Here is a 19,648-nt window from a genome sequence, read left to right on the forward strand (position 1 = left end):
AAAAATGATTTTTCACCCACGTCCCCCAGGTATTGCTGGTTTAATAAGTGAAATGCTGGTGACAGGTTAACTTTAAGGAGAATTTTGGCTGCCTATATGTCTAATAAAGTTTGAAAGATAAAGATATAAAGATTTTGCTGCTACTCCATGTGGCCCAAAGTGATTGACTTCTTGCTGGAAATAATCACATGGACTTTCACTATGTTTGCTTTCAGGGAGGCGTTACAAGTCTTCCAAGATCTCTTGAAAGATTCGTAATTGCAGATTCTACACTCTCATTACACCCCCTCCTGTTGGTGAGAATTTCCTCTAATTCCAAATCTTTGTGATTTGTCCTTTAAATCACCTGTTAGCCTCAAATCCCTCATCTGCCGGATATATATCCTGTGAGACCTTCATGCACCTAGCAACAACCCAGGCTCAGCGGTTCTCAAATTTCTATCCTAAACTAGTTTTTCACTCAGTCTCTGAGTCACCAAGATGAGAAATCTCACTTAAGGTATGTTCACACGAGGGCGTCCGTTACGGCTGAAATTACGGGGATGTTTCAGCCTGAAAACATCCCCGTAATTTCAGCCGTACCGGCATGTGCAGGCGCTTGAACGCCGCGTCAATTACGGCCGTAATTAGCGCTGCTATTCATTGGAGTCAATGAATAACGGCTCCAATTACGGCCCAAGAAGTGACAGGTCACTTCTTTAACGCGGGCGTCTATTTACGCGCCGTCATTTGACAGCGGCGCGTAAATATACGCCTCGTGTGAACAGACAAACGTCTGCCCATTGCTTTCAATGGGCAGATGTTTGTCAGCGCTATTGAGGCGCTATTTTCAGACGTAATTCGGGGCAAAAACGCCCGAATTACGTCCGTAAATAGGCCGTGTGAACATACCCTAAGGGTCTGTGCACACAATAACGGCATTTACGTCTGAAATTACGGAGCTGTTTTCAGGAGAAAACAGATCCGAAATTTCAAACGTAATTGCATGTACTCGCGTTTTGCGAGGTGTCAATTACGGCCGTAATTTGAAGCTGTTCTTCATTGGAATCAATGAAAAACGGCTCAAATTACGTCTCAAGAAGTGTCCTGCACTTCTTTTGACGACGCGTAAATGACAGGTCGTCGGCACAGTACGTCGGCAAACCCATTCAAATGAATGGGCAGATGTTTGCCGACGTATTGGAGCCGTATTTTCAGACGTAAATCGAGGCTTAAAACGCCTCGTTTACGTCTGAAAATAGGTCGTGTGAACCCAGCCTTACTGTTCAGTTCCTACAACTCAGTACTGCTGACAAACTCACACAATCTAGACCCCTTTATTTTTTATAGTAATAATTATTACTTGTCAAATCTATTTGGAGCATAAAAATCAAGCTCCGACGGAAGGTCAGAACGAGACCCCAATGCAGATGTGAACAGAGCCTAAAACGTCTGTTTACCTGCAAAATCGTGTGGCCATACTGGGTGTATTCATTAATGGCTGCAAGATTTTGCAGGTAAAGGGCCATTTTACCAGCAACAACGTGCGGCCATTAACATGAAATTTGACAGCGGCGCTAAACATGGTGCCGACAGCCATGTCAGTGCACTCCGTGTGGCTTTGCCCTAAAAAAAAAAAATGTTTCCGTTGCCGATAATTGCCCTGTGTAAAAAGGGCAGCGATCAGCAGATGAACGAGCAAACGCTCGATCATGTGCTGGTCGTATCATTTAAAAAAAGTTAAATATTATCGTTGTCAGCAGCACATCTACCTATGTAAACAGGGAGACGCGCTGCCGACATGATAATGCATGGGGACAAGCGATCGGAGTAACGACCGCCCGTCCCCATCCATAGCTCCGTGTGACAGGAGCAAGCAAACTCCAATCCCGGCTGACTTCCGTCTAATGTGGTTTATGATGCAGATTCGCTGTAGAATCCGTGGTGGAAAAAGTCTGCGACGTGTTCCCGGTATTAGTTATTAGCAAAAACAGGTGAAAATAATATGTAGGAAAGGTCACTGCGACCCCTTTTTGAAGCTCTTGTATTCTGGGTCAAAAAAATTACCTTAAAGGGGTTGTCCGAGATACGATCACATTTTCAAAAAGTGTTTCATACATTACCCCTTATACAGACAACCTGAATAAAGCAGTATTTTTTTTTTTAAATCCACTTACCACATATCTTCTTTGAATTTAGCGCCGTTTGTTTACATGCACTCCAGGTCCGGTTTGTTGAGGTTTCCTTCTCATGAAACTTCTTTTCCCTGCATGCATTGGAAGAGTTCATGTGAGCTGTCCTTGCTCGTCCCCGCTGACATCCTTCTTGTTTCCTTTCTGACCTTCTTTTTTTGCACCCCAACACCTCCGTAGATGTCATCCCCCACCTCCATAGATGTCACCCTCCCCTCCCCCACCTGTACCTAGCGCTATTGTACGTATCGCTATTGTATCTCATCGAAAGACCGGAATCCCACTGTGGTTGTGGATTCCGCTCCTGGACGCTTCGCTTGATTTCTCTGTCCATATATGGACAGAGACATCAAGCGATCCGTTCTGGACAGGAATCACCGGCCACAGTGGCGCTATGTATATAAGGCGGTGTTTGTGGGGGGTATCTACAAGTGGCTGTGTTTCGCAGGTGCCGTCCTTGTTCACTGTGAACACGCACAGGCGCGCTCACAGTGAACAACTACATGGGCCGGGCAGGCACCAAAGAACCAGCACCCACAGAAACGACACGTCACCAGTGACGTGTCGTATACCATCTGAGGTCTCTCTGGTCCGAGACCATGTGATCGGTATACGACACGACAGTGGAGGAGGCAGAAAAACGTGACATCGGAGCTCATGTGATGAGCAGGAAAAAGCAGCCAGAGTGGAGAACCGAAGCAAGATTGCAAGGGTAAGTATATTATGAAATTGTAAATATGTGCAATGTGGTTTTAAATGTCCAAAAAATAATAAACTCGGACAACCCCTTTAATCATCCCCCTCACAGGCACCACCTTCATGTTCTGATGTCAGTGTTAGATTAGTGTGCCTTGGGCCCACCAGAAGACATGATTTTGAGGGCCTACCTTTTACCTGCAGCCACATTTCTCAGAAGCAGCTTCGGGGATTGTAAAGTTGCCTCAGCAACTGGACTGCCCTGTCTGACACTATCAACGGGAGATCCGACTACCAGGTTGTGACAGGTTTGGTTGTGACTGCCACTTCCGCACTACGGCACTGGCAAGAACACTTAGGTCTCAAGCGTAATACAGATGCTACTAGTCATCAGACCCGCGGTTGGCCCGAAATTTCTGCCCATATAATAGGCTCTTGTAAGACTCTGCTAAGGCAGCTGCTGGATCTGCCGCCTGTAGCCATTCTACATGTAGTCTATAGGTTGGAGACTATACAATGCAACCATGACTGTAAATGGTGAACTATAAAATAAACACTTTTCATTCACATTGTTAAATCAGTGCCGCAATATAAGATATCTCCATGGTATGAGAAGGAGCGCGTTTCTGAAGTGAAGCTTTTCTGTAACAGTGTAAACACGGTAATTACCAAGCATCAAAGTGAGAACACAACGTTATGGAGAAAGCTCTGTCCCGAGAGGTATTACTCATCTGTGATACAACTGTGTCCCTTGGGCAGATCTACCTTTTACGACACAACACGGATGCCAGGTCATCCCATAATCAGCTGTTCAATGCTGTGGTTCGCATTGTATTCACTTATATGTCGGTAATAACAATGATGTGGCATTGTAGACTACAAATGCCTTTTCATTTATAGAATGCATGCAGCAAGGTAGTCGTGTATATCATCTTGACCTTATGTATGAAACCTAGTGCAAACAAGAACAGGGGTTGCCTCCTAGTTTCTTTCAAAGCAGGTAGGAAAATGAAATGAATAATCAGATAGGTTTCTCTGGGCGCCACTTCCACTTCTTGTCTGTACTGGTTTTCATAAAATGAATGTTAATTTTTGACACTTTGAGGGGAATTTATTAGGACTGACGTTGGAGTAAACTCTGACACATTTATTAAGGGGCATCATTTAGCCAGGCCGTGCGCCATACATTCCCCCCACATCGGTAAGAAAATTAAAAAAACACACACTCACCTTAGCGCTCCTTTTTCCCCATCTGGCTCCCTCATCACTCCAGCGCCGTTCGTAGGAGGTCCTGATGCGTCAGGGCCTAATATGCGATGCAGCACTTCAATATCATCAGTACTGCATCACATACAACGCCATGACGCTGCTTGGCGTCATTATGTTGTATGAGGCGCACTTGAATGATGAAGGAGCTGGAGTGAAGTAGAGTATTTTTTTTTTTTTTCAATTCTCATCATTTTATTTTTATTTAAGATGGGGTGCGGGGGTTAGTGTGATGGGGCAAGGCAATGGTGGATCATCATTGGCCATTTTGGGCCAGATTTGCTGGTGAATCGCGGCCGCAAAAACACGTTCGTGTGCATGGGGGTCTTAGGCCAGGAGAGACTGATGCAGTTTTTGGCTCAGTTTTTTTTTAACCAAATACAGGATTGGACTCGAGTTACAAGATTTTTTTTATTCTCTTGGAACCACTTCTGGCTTTGGCCAAAGACTGCATCAAAAACGGCATCAGAATTGTGTGTGTGATCCTGGCCTTAGGCACCCATAGGCTCTTCATGCTTATGGTGCCTCCGTGAGCAAATAGCCCCATAATATGACATGCAATGGGCCATGCCAAAATTTGTTTTCTCACAGATTCTGAATGAAAAACATTCTCCAACAACTTATTATTACGAGGGTATTCTCTTCTAAAATCGGAGGCATACTGAGGTATAGTATGCATACTTGCCATCAGTCTTCATTTTCACAGGACAGTCCCACGAAACGGATTGAAACATTTTCCGGGGTTATAGCAATTTGTTTTGAAAATTGGGCATTCCTTGACGTTTTGAGGGAATTTCTGGTGAAATGAGGTTGGGGCTTAAATATTCTGCTTTTTAGAATTCGGATGTTCGTAAGTATAAGTATGGTCCCATATGGGTACTGAATTACGGATCTGTACAACCTGATTTTCTGATTTACAAAAAAAAGTAACACAGTTACTGGGCCACAAAAAAGAATATTTTATTTTGCTCACAGATATGTTTACATCACAGTAAAAATCTGTATAAAACTGAAGCAAGGAGTAGGTCAGGTTAACAATATAACTGGCAGATTTGGGGATATTTTGTCATGCCCAATATGGGTGAGTAAAGACACAACCCCAATAAATGGTGAGGAAGGTGGTGATATGCAGGGATAGCAGGGTTGGCACAATATAACCATTAAGAACAGTAACATACCACTGACCTCCAATTCATGAATATAGCAGTTGACAAGCAAAAGCAAACACAACGCAATAGTCAGTTGTTATTGTGACACCTGAAAGAGAAAAGAAGATGTTTTTTCACTTTGCTATAGATTTCTGTCACTTGTCGACAGTCATGAAAAATATTTATATGAATAATTTTTCATATTGAAAACCGTTCATATGGTGGGAAATATTATGATTTTGCATTGAGCTGCCAGTATGCTTTCTTGGAGGAGTATAGCGTTTATTACTAGAGATAAGCAAACAATAGAAAGACAATGGAGGCTGAAATACGGAAATACAGTACGGTTCCGTAGAGTCTCTATTGAAATTCAGCTTTATAATAGGAAACTCCCGCATTAGCAAAATTTACATTTTCATAGATCGTAGATCTCTATTCATTGCCGGTCATTAGTAATGTACTGGGATTGCCGGAGATAGAAGAGTACAACACTCGTCTAACTCCGACAGTCCCATAGAGAATGTGTGACTGCCTCTCCTTTCATTAAAGGCACTCTTGACTGACGGGGGTCCCAACAGTGGGAGCCTCAGGGACCAAACACATCACCTATTCGGTGGTTAAAAGAGGTTGTCTTGTTTAGTAACCCATTTTCAATTATGATATTAAGGAATTCTGAAAAGTAACTTAATTCATCTACTGGCAATAGCAGTGAGTGGCTACAAAGAGCATCTGTAAAGGGGTCGTGCAGGATTTAAAAAACATGTCTGCTTTCTCAAAAAAAACAGTGCCACACCTGTCCACTGGTTGTGTATGGTATTACAGTTCAGCCATATTCACTCTAATGGCATGGCCAGACGTGGCGGAATTGCTCTGAAATCCGCAGCGGACCCGTTTCTCCATTGCCTTCCACAGCTTTTTAGTAGGGTTCGTTTGCACGTTGGAGACAATTCTGCTGCGGAGCATAGGCTGCGGTGCGGAATTTGGTGTCCGCAGCATACAATGGTTGTTACGGACGTGTGGCGGACTGTTTGCGGACTCATTGCGGAATTTCTCCATTGACTTCAATGGAGATTTTAAGCTCCACAATGAAGTCCGCAGATGTAATGTAGATGTTATGTGTGCTGCGGAGCGTATTGGTTTTTTAACATGACATTTCTTCATTCTGGCTGGACCTATGTATTTCTAGGTCTACAGCCAGACTGAGGAAGTCAATGGGGCTCCCGTAATTACAGGTGACTACGTGTGTGCACCCATAATTACAGGTGACTACGTGTGTGCACCCATAATTACGGGTGACTACGTGTGTGCACCCGTAATTACGGGAGCGTTGCTAGGCGACGTCAGTAAATAGTCACTGTCCAGGGTGCTGAAAGAGTTAAGCGATCGGCAGTAACTGTTTCTGCACCCTGGACAGTGACTTCCGATCACAATATACAGCAACCTGTAAAAAAAAAATAGAAGTTCATACTTACCGAGAACTCCCTGCTTCTTCCTCCAGTCCGGCTTCCCAGGATGACGTTTCAGTCTAAGTGACGGCTGCAGCCAATCACAGGCTGCAGCGGTCACATGGACTGCCGCGTCATCCAGGGAGGTCGGGCTGGATGCCGAAAGAGGGACGCGTCACCAAGACAACGGCCGGTAAATATGAAATTTGTTTACTTTCACTAGGGAAAGTGCTGTCCCTTCTCTCTATCCTGCACTGATAGAGAGAAGGGAAATACTTCACCTCAATACGCAGCGGCTAGTCCGCATCAATTTATTGCCCATTTTGGGCAGATCCGCAACAGAATCTGCAACGCAGATTCTGTGCGGCATTGATGCGGACAGTTGCGGAATAATTCCGCCATGTCTGGGCATGCCCTAATGGTATTGAGCTACAATACAAGACACAACCCATGGACAAGTATGGCCCTGTTTCTAGAAGAAGGCAGCAAGGTTTTTCTAACCCTGTTCAACCCCATTAACTCTGGAACACCCGACACATCTGTATATTACAGTGACATTTATTGATTTTAAAAGGCACTGTGTAATGCTTTATTTCCCCTGTGGTGGTGCTATAGAGGAATTGAATACTGGCTGATGGCTTCCCCCTTAAAATGACAGCCGAGCGCATCAGGGCACCCTGTGATCAGCTTATTGTCGGGAGACGCTTCTAACAAAAAAGAATTGTACAAAGCAGACAACCCCTATAACTATTAATGTAATGTGTATGGGCACATTTTTTACAGGTTTGTGGAATTTTATGGAATATTCCAAACTTTTAAATACATTTCACCATTCATAACTACACGTGTAATTCATGCACATATGATACACATAGTAACTGAGGGTATTCCATGCAGGTGACTACTTACTCTGTGATACAGGGGGAGTGGTTGCTGTGGTCGTAGTGCGTGTCGTCACTAGTACTGACGTGTTACTGCTGGCTCTTCTGCCTTCTACAGCCTGCCTAAGGCTTTGCAGTTGTATGCTGTTCAGCACGGCACGCTGCGATTCTGTAACCATTACTCCATTTTCAGGTCCAAGGTTTGTAATCTGCTCAGGTGACAGCTCCTGAGGCAAGCAAATTATCAGATTCGTTTTTACTACTAGTTTAATGCACCGTAAATGCTTTAAATTATAATTTATAATTAAATTTAAGTTATGTTTTGGATCTATGTAAATGTGCATTTGTGTATATATATATATATATATATATATATATATATATATATAATTTCTATATACATGTATACACGTGTCCATACTTATATATGCGCATCAGAAAATTCCAGTTCACATTCTTACCTTAAATATCTCCTCGGGTATAAGTTTAATAGCGGAAGGCTTAATATAGGGCATAAGTCTTGGATCAAGCGCTTTGAAATCCTGTTTACTTAAGCCAGCTTAAAAGAGAGACCACATAACAGGAACATTAGTCAGTGCTAACCAGTACAACTTAAATTGATTTGGAGATATTGTGTATCAAAATAGCCTACAGTGTATCATTTGGCATACAAAGCTTTTTTATTACACCAACATTTTTCTTATTACATAAAAATACATTTAATCCAGCATTAAAGGGGTTGTCCGGTGGCAGAAAATTAATGGCCTATCCTCAGGATAGGCCATCATAATCTGATCAGTGGGGGTCCGACTCATGGCACCCTCGATGATCAACTGTTTGAAGGGGCCACGGCGCTTTGTCGAGAGGTTCTTCCTCTTTATTGCTACATTCAAGTAAATGGGAGGAAGCTGTAATACTGTGCTATGCTGCTACGAATGTGACGACCATGTACAGTATGGAGCAGTTTAAGAAATGAAGGGAAAGTAGCACTCGCCTGAGCGCCGTGGCCCTTTTTAACAGCTGATCGGTGGGGATGCCGAGAGTAGGACCCCCACCGATCAAATATTGATGGCATATCCTGAATTATTGATTGCTGGGTTAATGAAATTTTACTGTACATTTCTTTCCAAGAGGCAGCATCAGGAACATTACCTAGAAGAATGTAACATCATCTACCTTTGGTTTACCTGCTATGTAGCCAACGTCATTCAAAACAAAATGGCTCCACTTCTCAGTTTTTCCATATATCTTCTCTGCCTTATTTTTAAAAGCTTGCAGAATTTTTGGACTACAAGGAAAAGATCCAATTCTTGAAATAATTGAGCTAAAGAAAAATGAGACAAGATCACGCAGCAGTTTATAACATGTAATATGCAAAGGTTTACTAGTTATTCATACAGTGGCACCTTTGAGCTATAATAACCATCCATAATAGAGACAGACATTAAGCCTTCCCATTCTTGGCCACCAGGCATATGGGCGTTTCTCATAAAAGTTAATATTCTAACATTGGCTTGACCTATTTTTGTAATGTATTATATTGGTATTATGATACCGATGATTATTATGAATATTATTACTCTTAGGGTATGTTCACACGAGGTCATTATGTCCGTAATTGACGGACGTATTTCGGTTATGTACGACGCTAGGAGTCCCTGCCTCGCTGCCGGACAACTGTCTCATACTGAAAACATGATTACAGTAAGGGACAGTTGTCCGGCAGCGAGGCAGGGACTCCTAGCGTCGTACATAACTATGATGCTAGGAGCCCGGCTCCCTGCACTGTTTGGTCTGGTACTTTCGGCCGAAATACGTCCGTTAATTAGGGACGTAATGACCTCGTGTGAACATACCCTTATTGTTAGATTGATGTCTTTGATGTCTTGTTTGGTTTTGATGAAGACCTTTAAAAGAGGCCTGGATGGCAAGAAAAGAAACAAAGAGATTGGTTACTCACCTCTGCCTGATTCAGCACTGCACTCACGCTCTCAGACACTGGCCAGGTTGGATTTCCACAGCTCGATCAAATGACATCAGGCCTGACGGCAGATTTAGGGTGAATTTATATTATGGACCAATTGTTTGTGTTTTAAGGTACACTTCCTTTTTTTCTAGCCCGTGTCTATTCTGCATTTTTACACTCTGGGCCACTGGATTTACACCCTCATCTTTCTCCTTCTGGTTTCCGTTGCCTCGTCTTCCTGTTAATGATCCCTTGCTTGTCCCCTTGTTACTTCTTCATCTTCTCCTCTGGTTTATTGCACCATTGTCCCCTCTCCTAGTGTCAAACTGTGGCTTAGTTATTGACGTTGCTTCTGCATCTTCTCTAGATATTCCTAGCAATGCACCCAAAGTGACTACTCTAGGGGCCGTGACCTGGGAATGCGACCAGGAAAGATCATTACCCCTTGCGTTGGGTTCAAGAGTGAAAAACAGGGAGATTACTTGGACTTTGCATCTAAGTTAATCCAGTGCCAATTTGATCGCGGTACAAGAATCCACTTCACTGGTGAGATTCATAATAAGATCCTTGACCAAACCAAGATCAATCTTCTATAGTCATTCTAAAGAGCTCACTGAATTAGAGCGTGGTACTGTAAGGCTTCGTTCACATCTGCATCAGGGCTCCGTTCCGACGTTACGTCGGAGCTTTACGTCGGAACAGAGCCCTGACTGACACAAACGGAAACCATTGATTTCAATAGTGACGGATTCGTTGCCAATGGTTTCCGTTTGTCTCCGTTGTGCAAGGGTTCCGTCCTTTTGACGGAATCAAAACCATAGTCGACTACGGTATTGATTCTCTCAAAACGACGGAACCCTTGCAGAAAGGAGACAAATGGAAACCATTGACACCGGATCCGTCACCATTGAAATAAACGGAAACCTATGTTTTCCATTTGTGTCAGTCAGGGCTCCGTTCCGATGGAAAGCTCCGACATAACGTCGGAATGGAGCACTGATGCAGATGTGAACTAAGCCTAAGATGATGCCACCATTGAAACAACTCAGTTCCTGATATTTCTTCCCTCCTAGATATTCCACGTTTAACTATGAGAGGTATTATTGCAAAGTGGAAGCGTTTAGGGACCACAGCAACTCAGCCACGAAGTAACAAACCACGTGAAGTTACATAGCGGCGTCGCCGAATGCTGAGGCACATAGTGCATAAAAGTCGCCAGCGCTCTGCTGACTCAATAACTGCAGCGCTCTAAACCTGACCTGGCATTAACATATGCACAATAACTGTGCTCCGGGAGCTTCATGACATTGGTTTCCATGGCAGAGCAGCTGCATGCCAGCCTTACATCACCAAGCACCATGCCATGCATCAGATGGAGTAGTGTAAAGTCGCCACTGGACTCTGGAGCAGGGGAAACGTGTTCTGTGGAATGATGAATCATACTTCTGTATCTAACTGTCTGATGGACGAGTCTGGCGAATGCCAGGAGAACGTTACCTGCCTCACTACATTGTGCCAACTGTAACGTTTGGTGGAAGAGGATAATGCTATTGGGTTGTTTTTCAGGATGGCCTAGGCCCCTTAGTTCCAGTGAAGGGAAATCTTACTGCTTCAGCATACCAAGACATTTTGGACAATTGTATTCTTCCAACTTTGTGGGAACAGTTTGGGGAAGGTCCTTTTCTGTTCCAGCAGGACTGTGCCCCAGTGCACATAGCAAGGTCCATACAGGAATGGTTGGGTGAGTTTGGTGTGGAAGATCTTGACTGGCCCGCATAGAGCCCTGACCTCAACCCTATTGAACACCTTTGGGATAAACTAGAATGGAGATTATGAGCCAGCCCCTCTCCTCCAACATCAGTGTCTGACCTCAAAAATGTTCTTCTGGATGAATGGATAAAAATTCCCACAGGCACTCCAAAATCTTGTAGAAAGCCTTCCCTGAAGAGTGGAGCTATTTTAGCGGCAAAGGGGGGACCAACTCCAAATTAATGCATATGGATTTAGAATAGGATGTTATAAAAAAAAAGGTCCTGTAGGTGTAATGTGTAGGTGTTTCAATACTTCTGTCCATATAGTGTAACTTGGATGCATCATTATGAGACACAGCTCATTATAAAAGACAATTGTGGACTTCCGGTTCCGGCGCTGGGATGTGAGGACGGAGCTACATGAGCTCCTGAAGCCCTGATCTCCTAACCCATCTACGCCACACACCCGCAGGATATAAACACCCCGGCATTAGGAGGAGAGGTGGGGGAAAAGAACCGGGCGGTTTATGGAGAGATATCTCCTTCGGAGCGGCAGCAGAGAGATCTCCTGTCCGGCCGAGCACAGCACACGAGGTGAGGGGCCATCCAAGATGGCGGCGCCGCTGCAGCCACCACATTCACAGAGCCGGTCTCAGAGCCCAGAAATTCAGAGGGAAATGCTATCACCGTCGGCAATGTCAGACTCACAGATTGATTATCGGAAGCTGGCAATTGAGGTATCTACCCAACTGGCCCCCGACATCAGAGAATCCTTAATAGCCACAGTCACAACAACGCTCCAAAAACTCCAAAATGAGGTGACATCTCATGACAATCGACTAGATGAATTGGAGCAGCGGGTTGGTCTCATGGAGGATGAATCAGCAGGGGCACATACCTGCATTAGAGACCTAATGCGAGATAATACAAAACTCAGAGACCGCTTAGAAGATCTTGAGAATCGGTCCAGAAGAAACAATTTAAGGATAGTGGGACTGCCTGAACATATTAGACCGCAGCTCCTCCAGGGCATCTGCGAGACGGAGTTACCAGAAGCGCTAGGCCTGACCAGATCTTGCAGAGTGGAAAGGGCACACAGAGTGGGCCCCCCTGGTCCGAGCGCCAACGCCAAAGGAGAGCCGCAAAGCAGACCGCGCCAGGTGATCATGCGGTACTTGGATTACAATGACAAAGAGGAACTCTTGCGCACTTTCAGGAACCGTAATACCCCTTTGCATATAAGGGGGACAAAAATCATTCTGTTTTCAGATTATTAGGCGGAAGTCACAAGGCGTCGGAGAGCATTTGGAGGGGTCTGCACCTCCCTTTACAAACGCAAAATCAAATTTCAGCTACAGTATCCGGCCACTTTGAGGATCATGCAGACGGATGGCGCCACCAAGGTATTCCACAATCCTGAGGAGGCGGCATTGTATGTAGACAAGATTCCTGGACTTCGGGGTCCTAGACAATCGGGAGAGGAGACGGCGAGTCAAGGTACAGGAGAGGAAGGTCCCCGTGCACCAGTTTCTTCACCGAGGGACTGTACATGGTCAGATATCGCCCGCAATTCCACTTCCTCACCCAAGCAACAACGGGCAGAATCGTCGAAGATGCCACATCGACATCGTTCAGAAAACCGGCTTGCAACCATCCCGGACTGATAAGTATCGCATAAAGGCTCCATGAGCGCATTTGATTGTGCCTTATATATTTATGTGGCAATTGGTTCTGGTGGGATATTATGATGACAAAATTCATGCTATAATAGGCATAAGCACTTGTACTCGTGTTGTATAGGAAGCCCAACTTATTTTGATACTTTAAAAATTAAAATATGAAGTTCCAGTATATCACGAAAAGATGGCGGGAAGGGGAGGGGGGGAGGGGTCACAGACCAGAAAAAAGTGAAGTTATGTATGCCAATTTAAAGTTTGTCTCACAGGAAATGCTGGTGACATTCCTGGATGGGCATTTTGTTGTTAAAGGTTATGCCAATTCTCTGGCACCGAATGTAAATGTTGTTATTGTAATGTTGGGAGCAATCTGGAGCAGACGCCGCCGGGCGGCTACCAAGGCAGCAAAGCACGCTTGCCTAGAATTAGATATATATGACCAGTCAATAGTGAACCTTTTCAGAACGCCCACTCTATGCAGCTGACCTCGTGGAATGTAAAGGGGCTCAGGTCCCCTAACAAGAGAATGATGGTACTCCGTCACTTAAAAAAACTCCATACGGACATCGCTCTTCTTCAGGAGACACATTTGGAGGAGAGCGACTTCCACCGCATGAAAAAGTTGTGGGTGGGCCAAGTATACGGCTCTTCAGCTTGTGGCCGTAAAGCGGGGGTACTTATTTTAATAAATAGAAACCTGGTTCATGAGGTAATCCACACTGATGCAGATAGGGAAGGGCGACTGCTCCATATTACTCTAAGCACACCATGCGGGGTATTAAGCATTTATAACGTGTATGGACCTAATAGTGATAATATTGCGTTTTTCAATGGTTTGAAAAGGGCCCTTATGTCAGATAATGTCCAGCACAAAATAGTGGGAGGTGATTTTAATTCAGTTTCTGATCACAAGGAGGATAGACGCACACACAGTCCACAAAGCACGGGATCCATTCCAACAGGGGCTCCCAGAAAACAGGACCGAGTGTTGGGACCCCTGATGGAAAGAACACACTTAATAGATCCCTGGAGAAGGGGTAACCCGGATGCCCGGGAATTTACACATTACTCCCACGCTCAACAGTCCTGGTCTAGGATAGACTACCTTTTAATATCCCCAACACTACAACCGAGGCTGGGGGTCGCTGAGATAGGGGACCTAGTAATCTCAGATCACGCCCCGGTACGAGTAGATCTTCAGGAAATATATCCCAGAGGATCAGACTTCATATGGAGATTCCCGGCTCATTTAGCAACTGATGACACCTTTGTGAGACAGCTAAGAGGGTGGTGGTTAGAATACGCGTCGACGAATTCAGAACACAGAAATGACCCCTCACTGTACTGGGATACGGCCAAGGCAGTGCTGAGGGGGAGGATAATGGCGTATACTGTTAGCAAAAAACGGGAAATAACACAAAAATTTAATGCTTCAAGTGCTGCACTGAGGGCAACCTATACAGCATATTTGGCACACCCTACACTAGATGCTAGACAGGCCTGGATTCAGGCAAAACACTCTTTTGACGAGTGGGCAGCTCAGAAAGAAACAATGCATACTCGAGACTTTGAAGCTACTTTACATAAGTTCGGAAGTAAGGCGGGTAAACTTTTGGCCAATATGGCTCGAGGAAAACGCTCAGTGCAACACATAGCGAAATTAAGGGATCATAATGGGCGAGAAACATGCGATCCAACTAGTATTAATTCCATCTTGGCTAAATTCTATGAGGAACTATACTCTGATACATCTTCCCTTTCACTGACAGACACACTGTTAGACAAGGTCACTCTACCGGTCATCTCCGCGGAACAGTTGCAACTTCTAAATGCCAGGGTCACAAGGGAGGAGGTGGATGAGGCAATAAGAAACCTTAAAAATAGTAAGGCGCCTGGCCCAGATGGGCTGACTGGCGAATTTTTTAAAGTAATGCGGGAACAGATTACGGAGACTTTGGTCTCCTTGTTTAACAATGCTCTGGGAGAGGAGGGGTTACCACCATCAGCAGACACATCTTATGTGAAATTATTGCTTAAACCTGGAAAGGACCCCCTACTACCAGGGTCATACAGGCCCATATCGCTCATAAACGTAGACGCTAAACTCCTTTCCAAAATCATAGCTGATAGGTTAGCGAATATAATGCCGTTCCTCATAGCCCCAGAACAAGTAGGTTTTATTAAGGGTAGGTCGGCGGTCACCAATATTAGGACGGTTCTGGCAGTACTAGATAGAGTACAGCATAACCCATTTCCGGGGGAACATTCGGCTTTACTTTTACTTGACGCGGAGAAAGCTTTTGACAATGTCCGTTGGGGTTGGTTGGATGCAGTCCTGGATAGGATGGAAATAACGGGGGCATTCAGGATATTATTACACCACATATACAAAGATCCTAAGGCTAGAATCTCCACACCAGGCTTTCTGTCTAAACCATTCCGGTTATGTAAAGGTACAAGACAGGGGTGCCCACTATCGCCACTGTTGTTCAATCTGGCTTTGGAGCCGCTGGCGCGTTATCTGGCGTCATCCAATTTATATACGGGCATAAGGGTGGGGGAGATGGTGGTCAAGGAAACGTTGTTTGCAGATGACATCTTGTTATTTCTCGCAGACCCCCTTAAAGATGTTCCGCGTATCTTCCAGGCATTGAACGACTTTGGGAGCTATTCAGGGTACAAAGTTAACACGTTAAAATGCCAGTTATTAGATTTGGGAACGCAGGACCCAGCATATAGGCGGTCCCTAGCCTCCCTGGATGTTGAGATGGCTAAGTCAAATATTACTTATCTGGGTATTAAAGTGGGTCGGGCACCCAACTCGCTGTATGATCTAAATTATCCCCCCCTTATACAGGATATCCAAGCAGACCTTCTGAGATGGCACAGTTTACCTCTATCACTGATGGGAAGGAGCTGTTTGGTCAAAATGTCAGGATTTGCGAAATTACTCTACCCGCTCCAGACTATCCCACTTCTGGTCAAGCACTCAGATATCAATGTACTCAACTCATCATTTACCAAATTCATATGGGGGGAAAGAAACCAAGAATAGCGCTCACGAAACTCATGATGAGGAAGGCGGAAGGAGGGGTCAATTTCCCTAACATTCGGGGTTATAACCTGGCCTGTCTGAGTAGACATCTGCTAGATTGGAAACACAACACAGAGTTCCACTCCAATACTAGACTGGAGAGACAGCTAGCAAAACCTTGGGATCTCATGGCTCTGGTACACACAACGTTCACTTGTCTCCCAAAGATCGTCAAGAAATCATCTCTGTTACGAGATACCATCATTGCCTGGAAGGTACTTCGCAAACATTATAACCTCTCTTATCGCATTTCAAAACACATGCCCTTATGGCAGCACCCAGAGTTTGCAGCGGAAAGATCTAACAAACTAATGTCAGAATGGAGGGAGAAAGGGGTAGCGACACTGGGGGATATGTTCCACGCGCAGGATAAGAGGTGGTTAACCTTGCAAGAGCTCCAGAATAAATACGTTTTTGTTCGGCATCAGCACTTACAGTACTTACAAATAGTTAATCTCTGTAAAACTAAACTTGCGGATGTAGCGGATGAGGTCCCCCCCAACCTGTTTGATTCATGGTTCACGGACAATCGCAGACACTCCATCTCCCAATTATATAGTACACTCAGACCATCACTAGTGAAGATGTCCCCGGGTCAGGCCTTTGGGAGATGGGAAAAACTGTTTAATTTACCAGGCATTGAAAAGCATATTGAGAAAGGGTTGGTGGATTTCAGGGCACATGTGCACAACGAAAACTGGAGGGAAACTCATTTGAAGATCATTCACCAAGCAATATATGCATTTACCTTGGCCCCCTCCGCCTCACAACCAGATAGGAAAACGGCATGCCCTAGATGTAATATCTCAAAGACGGACATGTATCATGGCCTTTGGGCATGTGCACATATTCAGCCATTCTGGGGGGAGATAACATCCTTACTGCAGCAGGTGGGCAGGTTCCATGGGAATTTAGGGCCAATGGAGGTCTTATTCCATATACAACATGATGGAGAATTAGAAGGGACAGAAACTACACATTTAGCTCCCATGGCCCATGCCACACTGATTGTGGCAAAGAGATGCATACTCCAAAACTGGCTGGTAGCTGAAGTACCGACTCAGAACATGGTGGTCCAGGGGTTGAGGAAACTGTTTTATCTAGACCGCATTGGTATATTACAGAATAAAGACACGCAGAGCAAAAAATTCTTTGAGAAATGGAAGCTTTTCCTCACAAAATATTTCACCAGTGCAGAACGAAGGGACATCATAGATCCATTTACGGGAACGTCATGGTACCTGATTGAAGATCTCAAGGGCACTTTAGGGGCACTGAAAATATCACGGGAGTAAAGCATATGTATCCTCTTGGATTTCTTTATTCTTGCGGACTAGCTGCCTGAGTAGGTGAACTGCTCCACGAAGCTCCAATTGTTATGTATGCTCCCATTTCTTATTTGTTTTGTGTATTGTTTAGTTATGTTAGGTAGGCAGACATGCAAAGTTATGTAACAATGTTTACAGGAATACCCGACATGTGGGGTTAAAGGATGGGAAGGATAGAGGAGATGAAGGAGGGCTGATAGCCTATGGGGAATACCTTCCAAGGTTAAACCTAGCTTGCAAGGAAGCATTCACTTTCACATGTTCATTTATACATTTTTTGTAATGTTTATTATTATGGCAATGCATTACTGTATGATTTGTGTTTTTTTTATGTGTTGAAAAAATTCAATAAAAATATGTTTTAAAAAAAAAAAGACAATTGTGGTAGAAAAAATTAAATGTGAAGAGAATACGGTCTCAGAACATGTCATTAAGCCTAAAGGATTTTTTGGAAAATTACTGTATGGTTGCTAGCTGTCAAAACTACTTAATAGCAATCGATAAAACCACATGGCATACATTTATAAATAATGACAAGGTACACTGTGACTTGTTTGCCCACAATAACTAAGAGTCTAATATGAACTTTTTGACTTTTGACTTTGTGACCTTCATGATGCTTTAGGAACACATACCGAACCTCCAATGTGTGGATCTGATCTATCTGCTCAATGTCAGCAGCACAAAGACTGTTTCCCAAACCAGCCAGTTCAAAGCTCTTCAAATCTTTTATTGATTTTCCAGAATCATTTAGGAAACCATGAAGGATAGACTTTGCCTGTAAAGATTGCAGATATAACTCGTATCCATGTTCATATTTATAAATTTACATTAAAACATTATGTTCTCTTGAATAGTTAGAGATCTAGAAGAGTTACTTTACTATAAGACAACAGAAAAGCCCACAAAACACAGGGACCAGACCTGAGAGATGGAAAAAGGAAAGCAGAAAGGGAGGGTGGAGGTCAGTACATCATTCATGGCTGAATATGTACAGGTAAAATAACATCTTATGCTTTACTCTCTTACTCTCTTATAATAGCCAAACCCAACTCATCTGTAGACATGACTGTTTCAGAGTGATTGCTCCTCATCAGTACAGAGTGTGGTTCTGGTTGGCGGAGTTACACATATTTGATGCAGCTCTTGAAAGTTGAAGGAAACTGTCTCTTTAGTGCCGCCTTTCAAGAGCTGCGTCAAAGGCGTCTCACTCAGCCAACCAGAACTCTACTCTGTACTGATGAGGAGCAACCACTCTTAAACAGTGCTGTATACAGATGAGTGTCTCTGGTTTGGCTGTTAACCAGGGCCATGTTTCAAGGCTCTATAAATGGTTGGACATTGATTTACAAAGTAGTCACCTATAGATGCTTCTAGAGCGACAATTTTCTTCCTTCTGGAGAAGAGCTATTTTGCATGAGTTTACCTAGGCATCAGCTATTATTATTCTGTACAGAAGTCAGTTCTCAGCGTACTTAAAGGGGTTTTCCAGCTTCTGACAACTGATGACCTATCCACTGGATAGGTCATCAGTACATGATCTGTGGGGGTCCGACACCCGGGTCCCGCACAGATCAGCTAGTCCAGTGCCTCCATGCACCGGACGTACAAACCGGAAGCAGTTGGCTACGGCCACGGAATAGCGGCCGAGCTGCAGTACTGCAGCTCTGCTCCTATTCAAGTGAATAGGAGCAGACCTGCAGTTCTGCAGCACGGCCGCTATGCTATGTACGGAGCCAACTGCTTCCGTGCTCCGTACATAGCATTATGTGCCACAACATCTGGTGGCCTGCGGGCATATTGGTGCGGGGTCCGGGTGTCGGACACGCAACGATGACATACTGATGACCTATCCGGTGGATAGGTCATCAGTTGTCAGAAGGTGGAAAACCTCTTTAATAGTGGTATATATTGTGCCCAGTCCTGGTTACATAGTGTTAAATCAATATCCAGTCTCTGGGTCGCCAGTTGTATGTACAGTGCAAAGTCTGTAGTAATACCACATTATATTCCTGACCCCTGATGACCTAGTGGTTTATAAAATGCTACCTGTCCCTGGTGAACCAACTTTATATATCATCACCAGTCCATGGTGAACTGGTGTTTTATACACTGATATAGCAATTTATAAGCAGTACTTATTTTTTGTATTAATTTTAATATTTTTAGGACAATATGGCAGTACTATATACATATGAACAGCATGCCATTGTATTGTGGGCGTCT

General features: G+C 44.2%; 1 protein-coding gene across 1 annotated transcript in view; it reads right to left on the reverse strand.

The window, feature by feature from the left end:
* Positions 1-5,086: 5,086 nt before the first annotated feature.
* Positions 5,087-19,648, reverse strand: part of OTOA (otoancorin) — a 68,021-nt gene continuing 53,459 nt past the window's right edge. The window contains exons 22-26 of the mRNA XM_075831562.1: positions 18,058-18,200; positions 8,795-8,931; positions 8,069-8,166; positions 7,636-7,834; positions 5,087-5,390 (exon numbers count right to left, since the gene is read on the reverse strand). Of these exons, the coding sequence (XP_075687677.1) occupies positions 5,326-5,390; positions 7,636-7,834; positions 8,069-8,166; positions 8,795-8,931; positions 18,058-18,200 (642 nt within the window). The 3' untranslated portion in view covers positions 5,087-5,325. The remainder of the gene's footprint in view (positions 5,391-7,635; positions 7,835-8,068; positions 8,167-8,794; positions 8,932-18,057; positions 18,201-19,648) is intronic.

This window comes from Rhinoderma darwinii, chromosome 6 (assembly GCF_050947455.1).
Source record: "Rhinoderma darwinii isolate aRhiDar2 chromosome 6, aRhiDar2.hap1, whole genome shotgun sequence".
NCBI classification, from domain to species: Eukaryota; Metazoa; Chordata; class Amphibia; order Anura; family Rhinodermatidae; genus Rhinoderma; species Rhinoderma darwinii.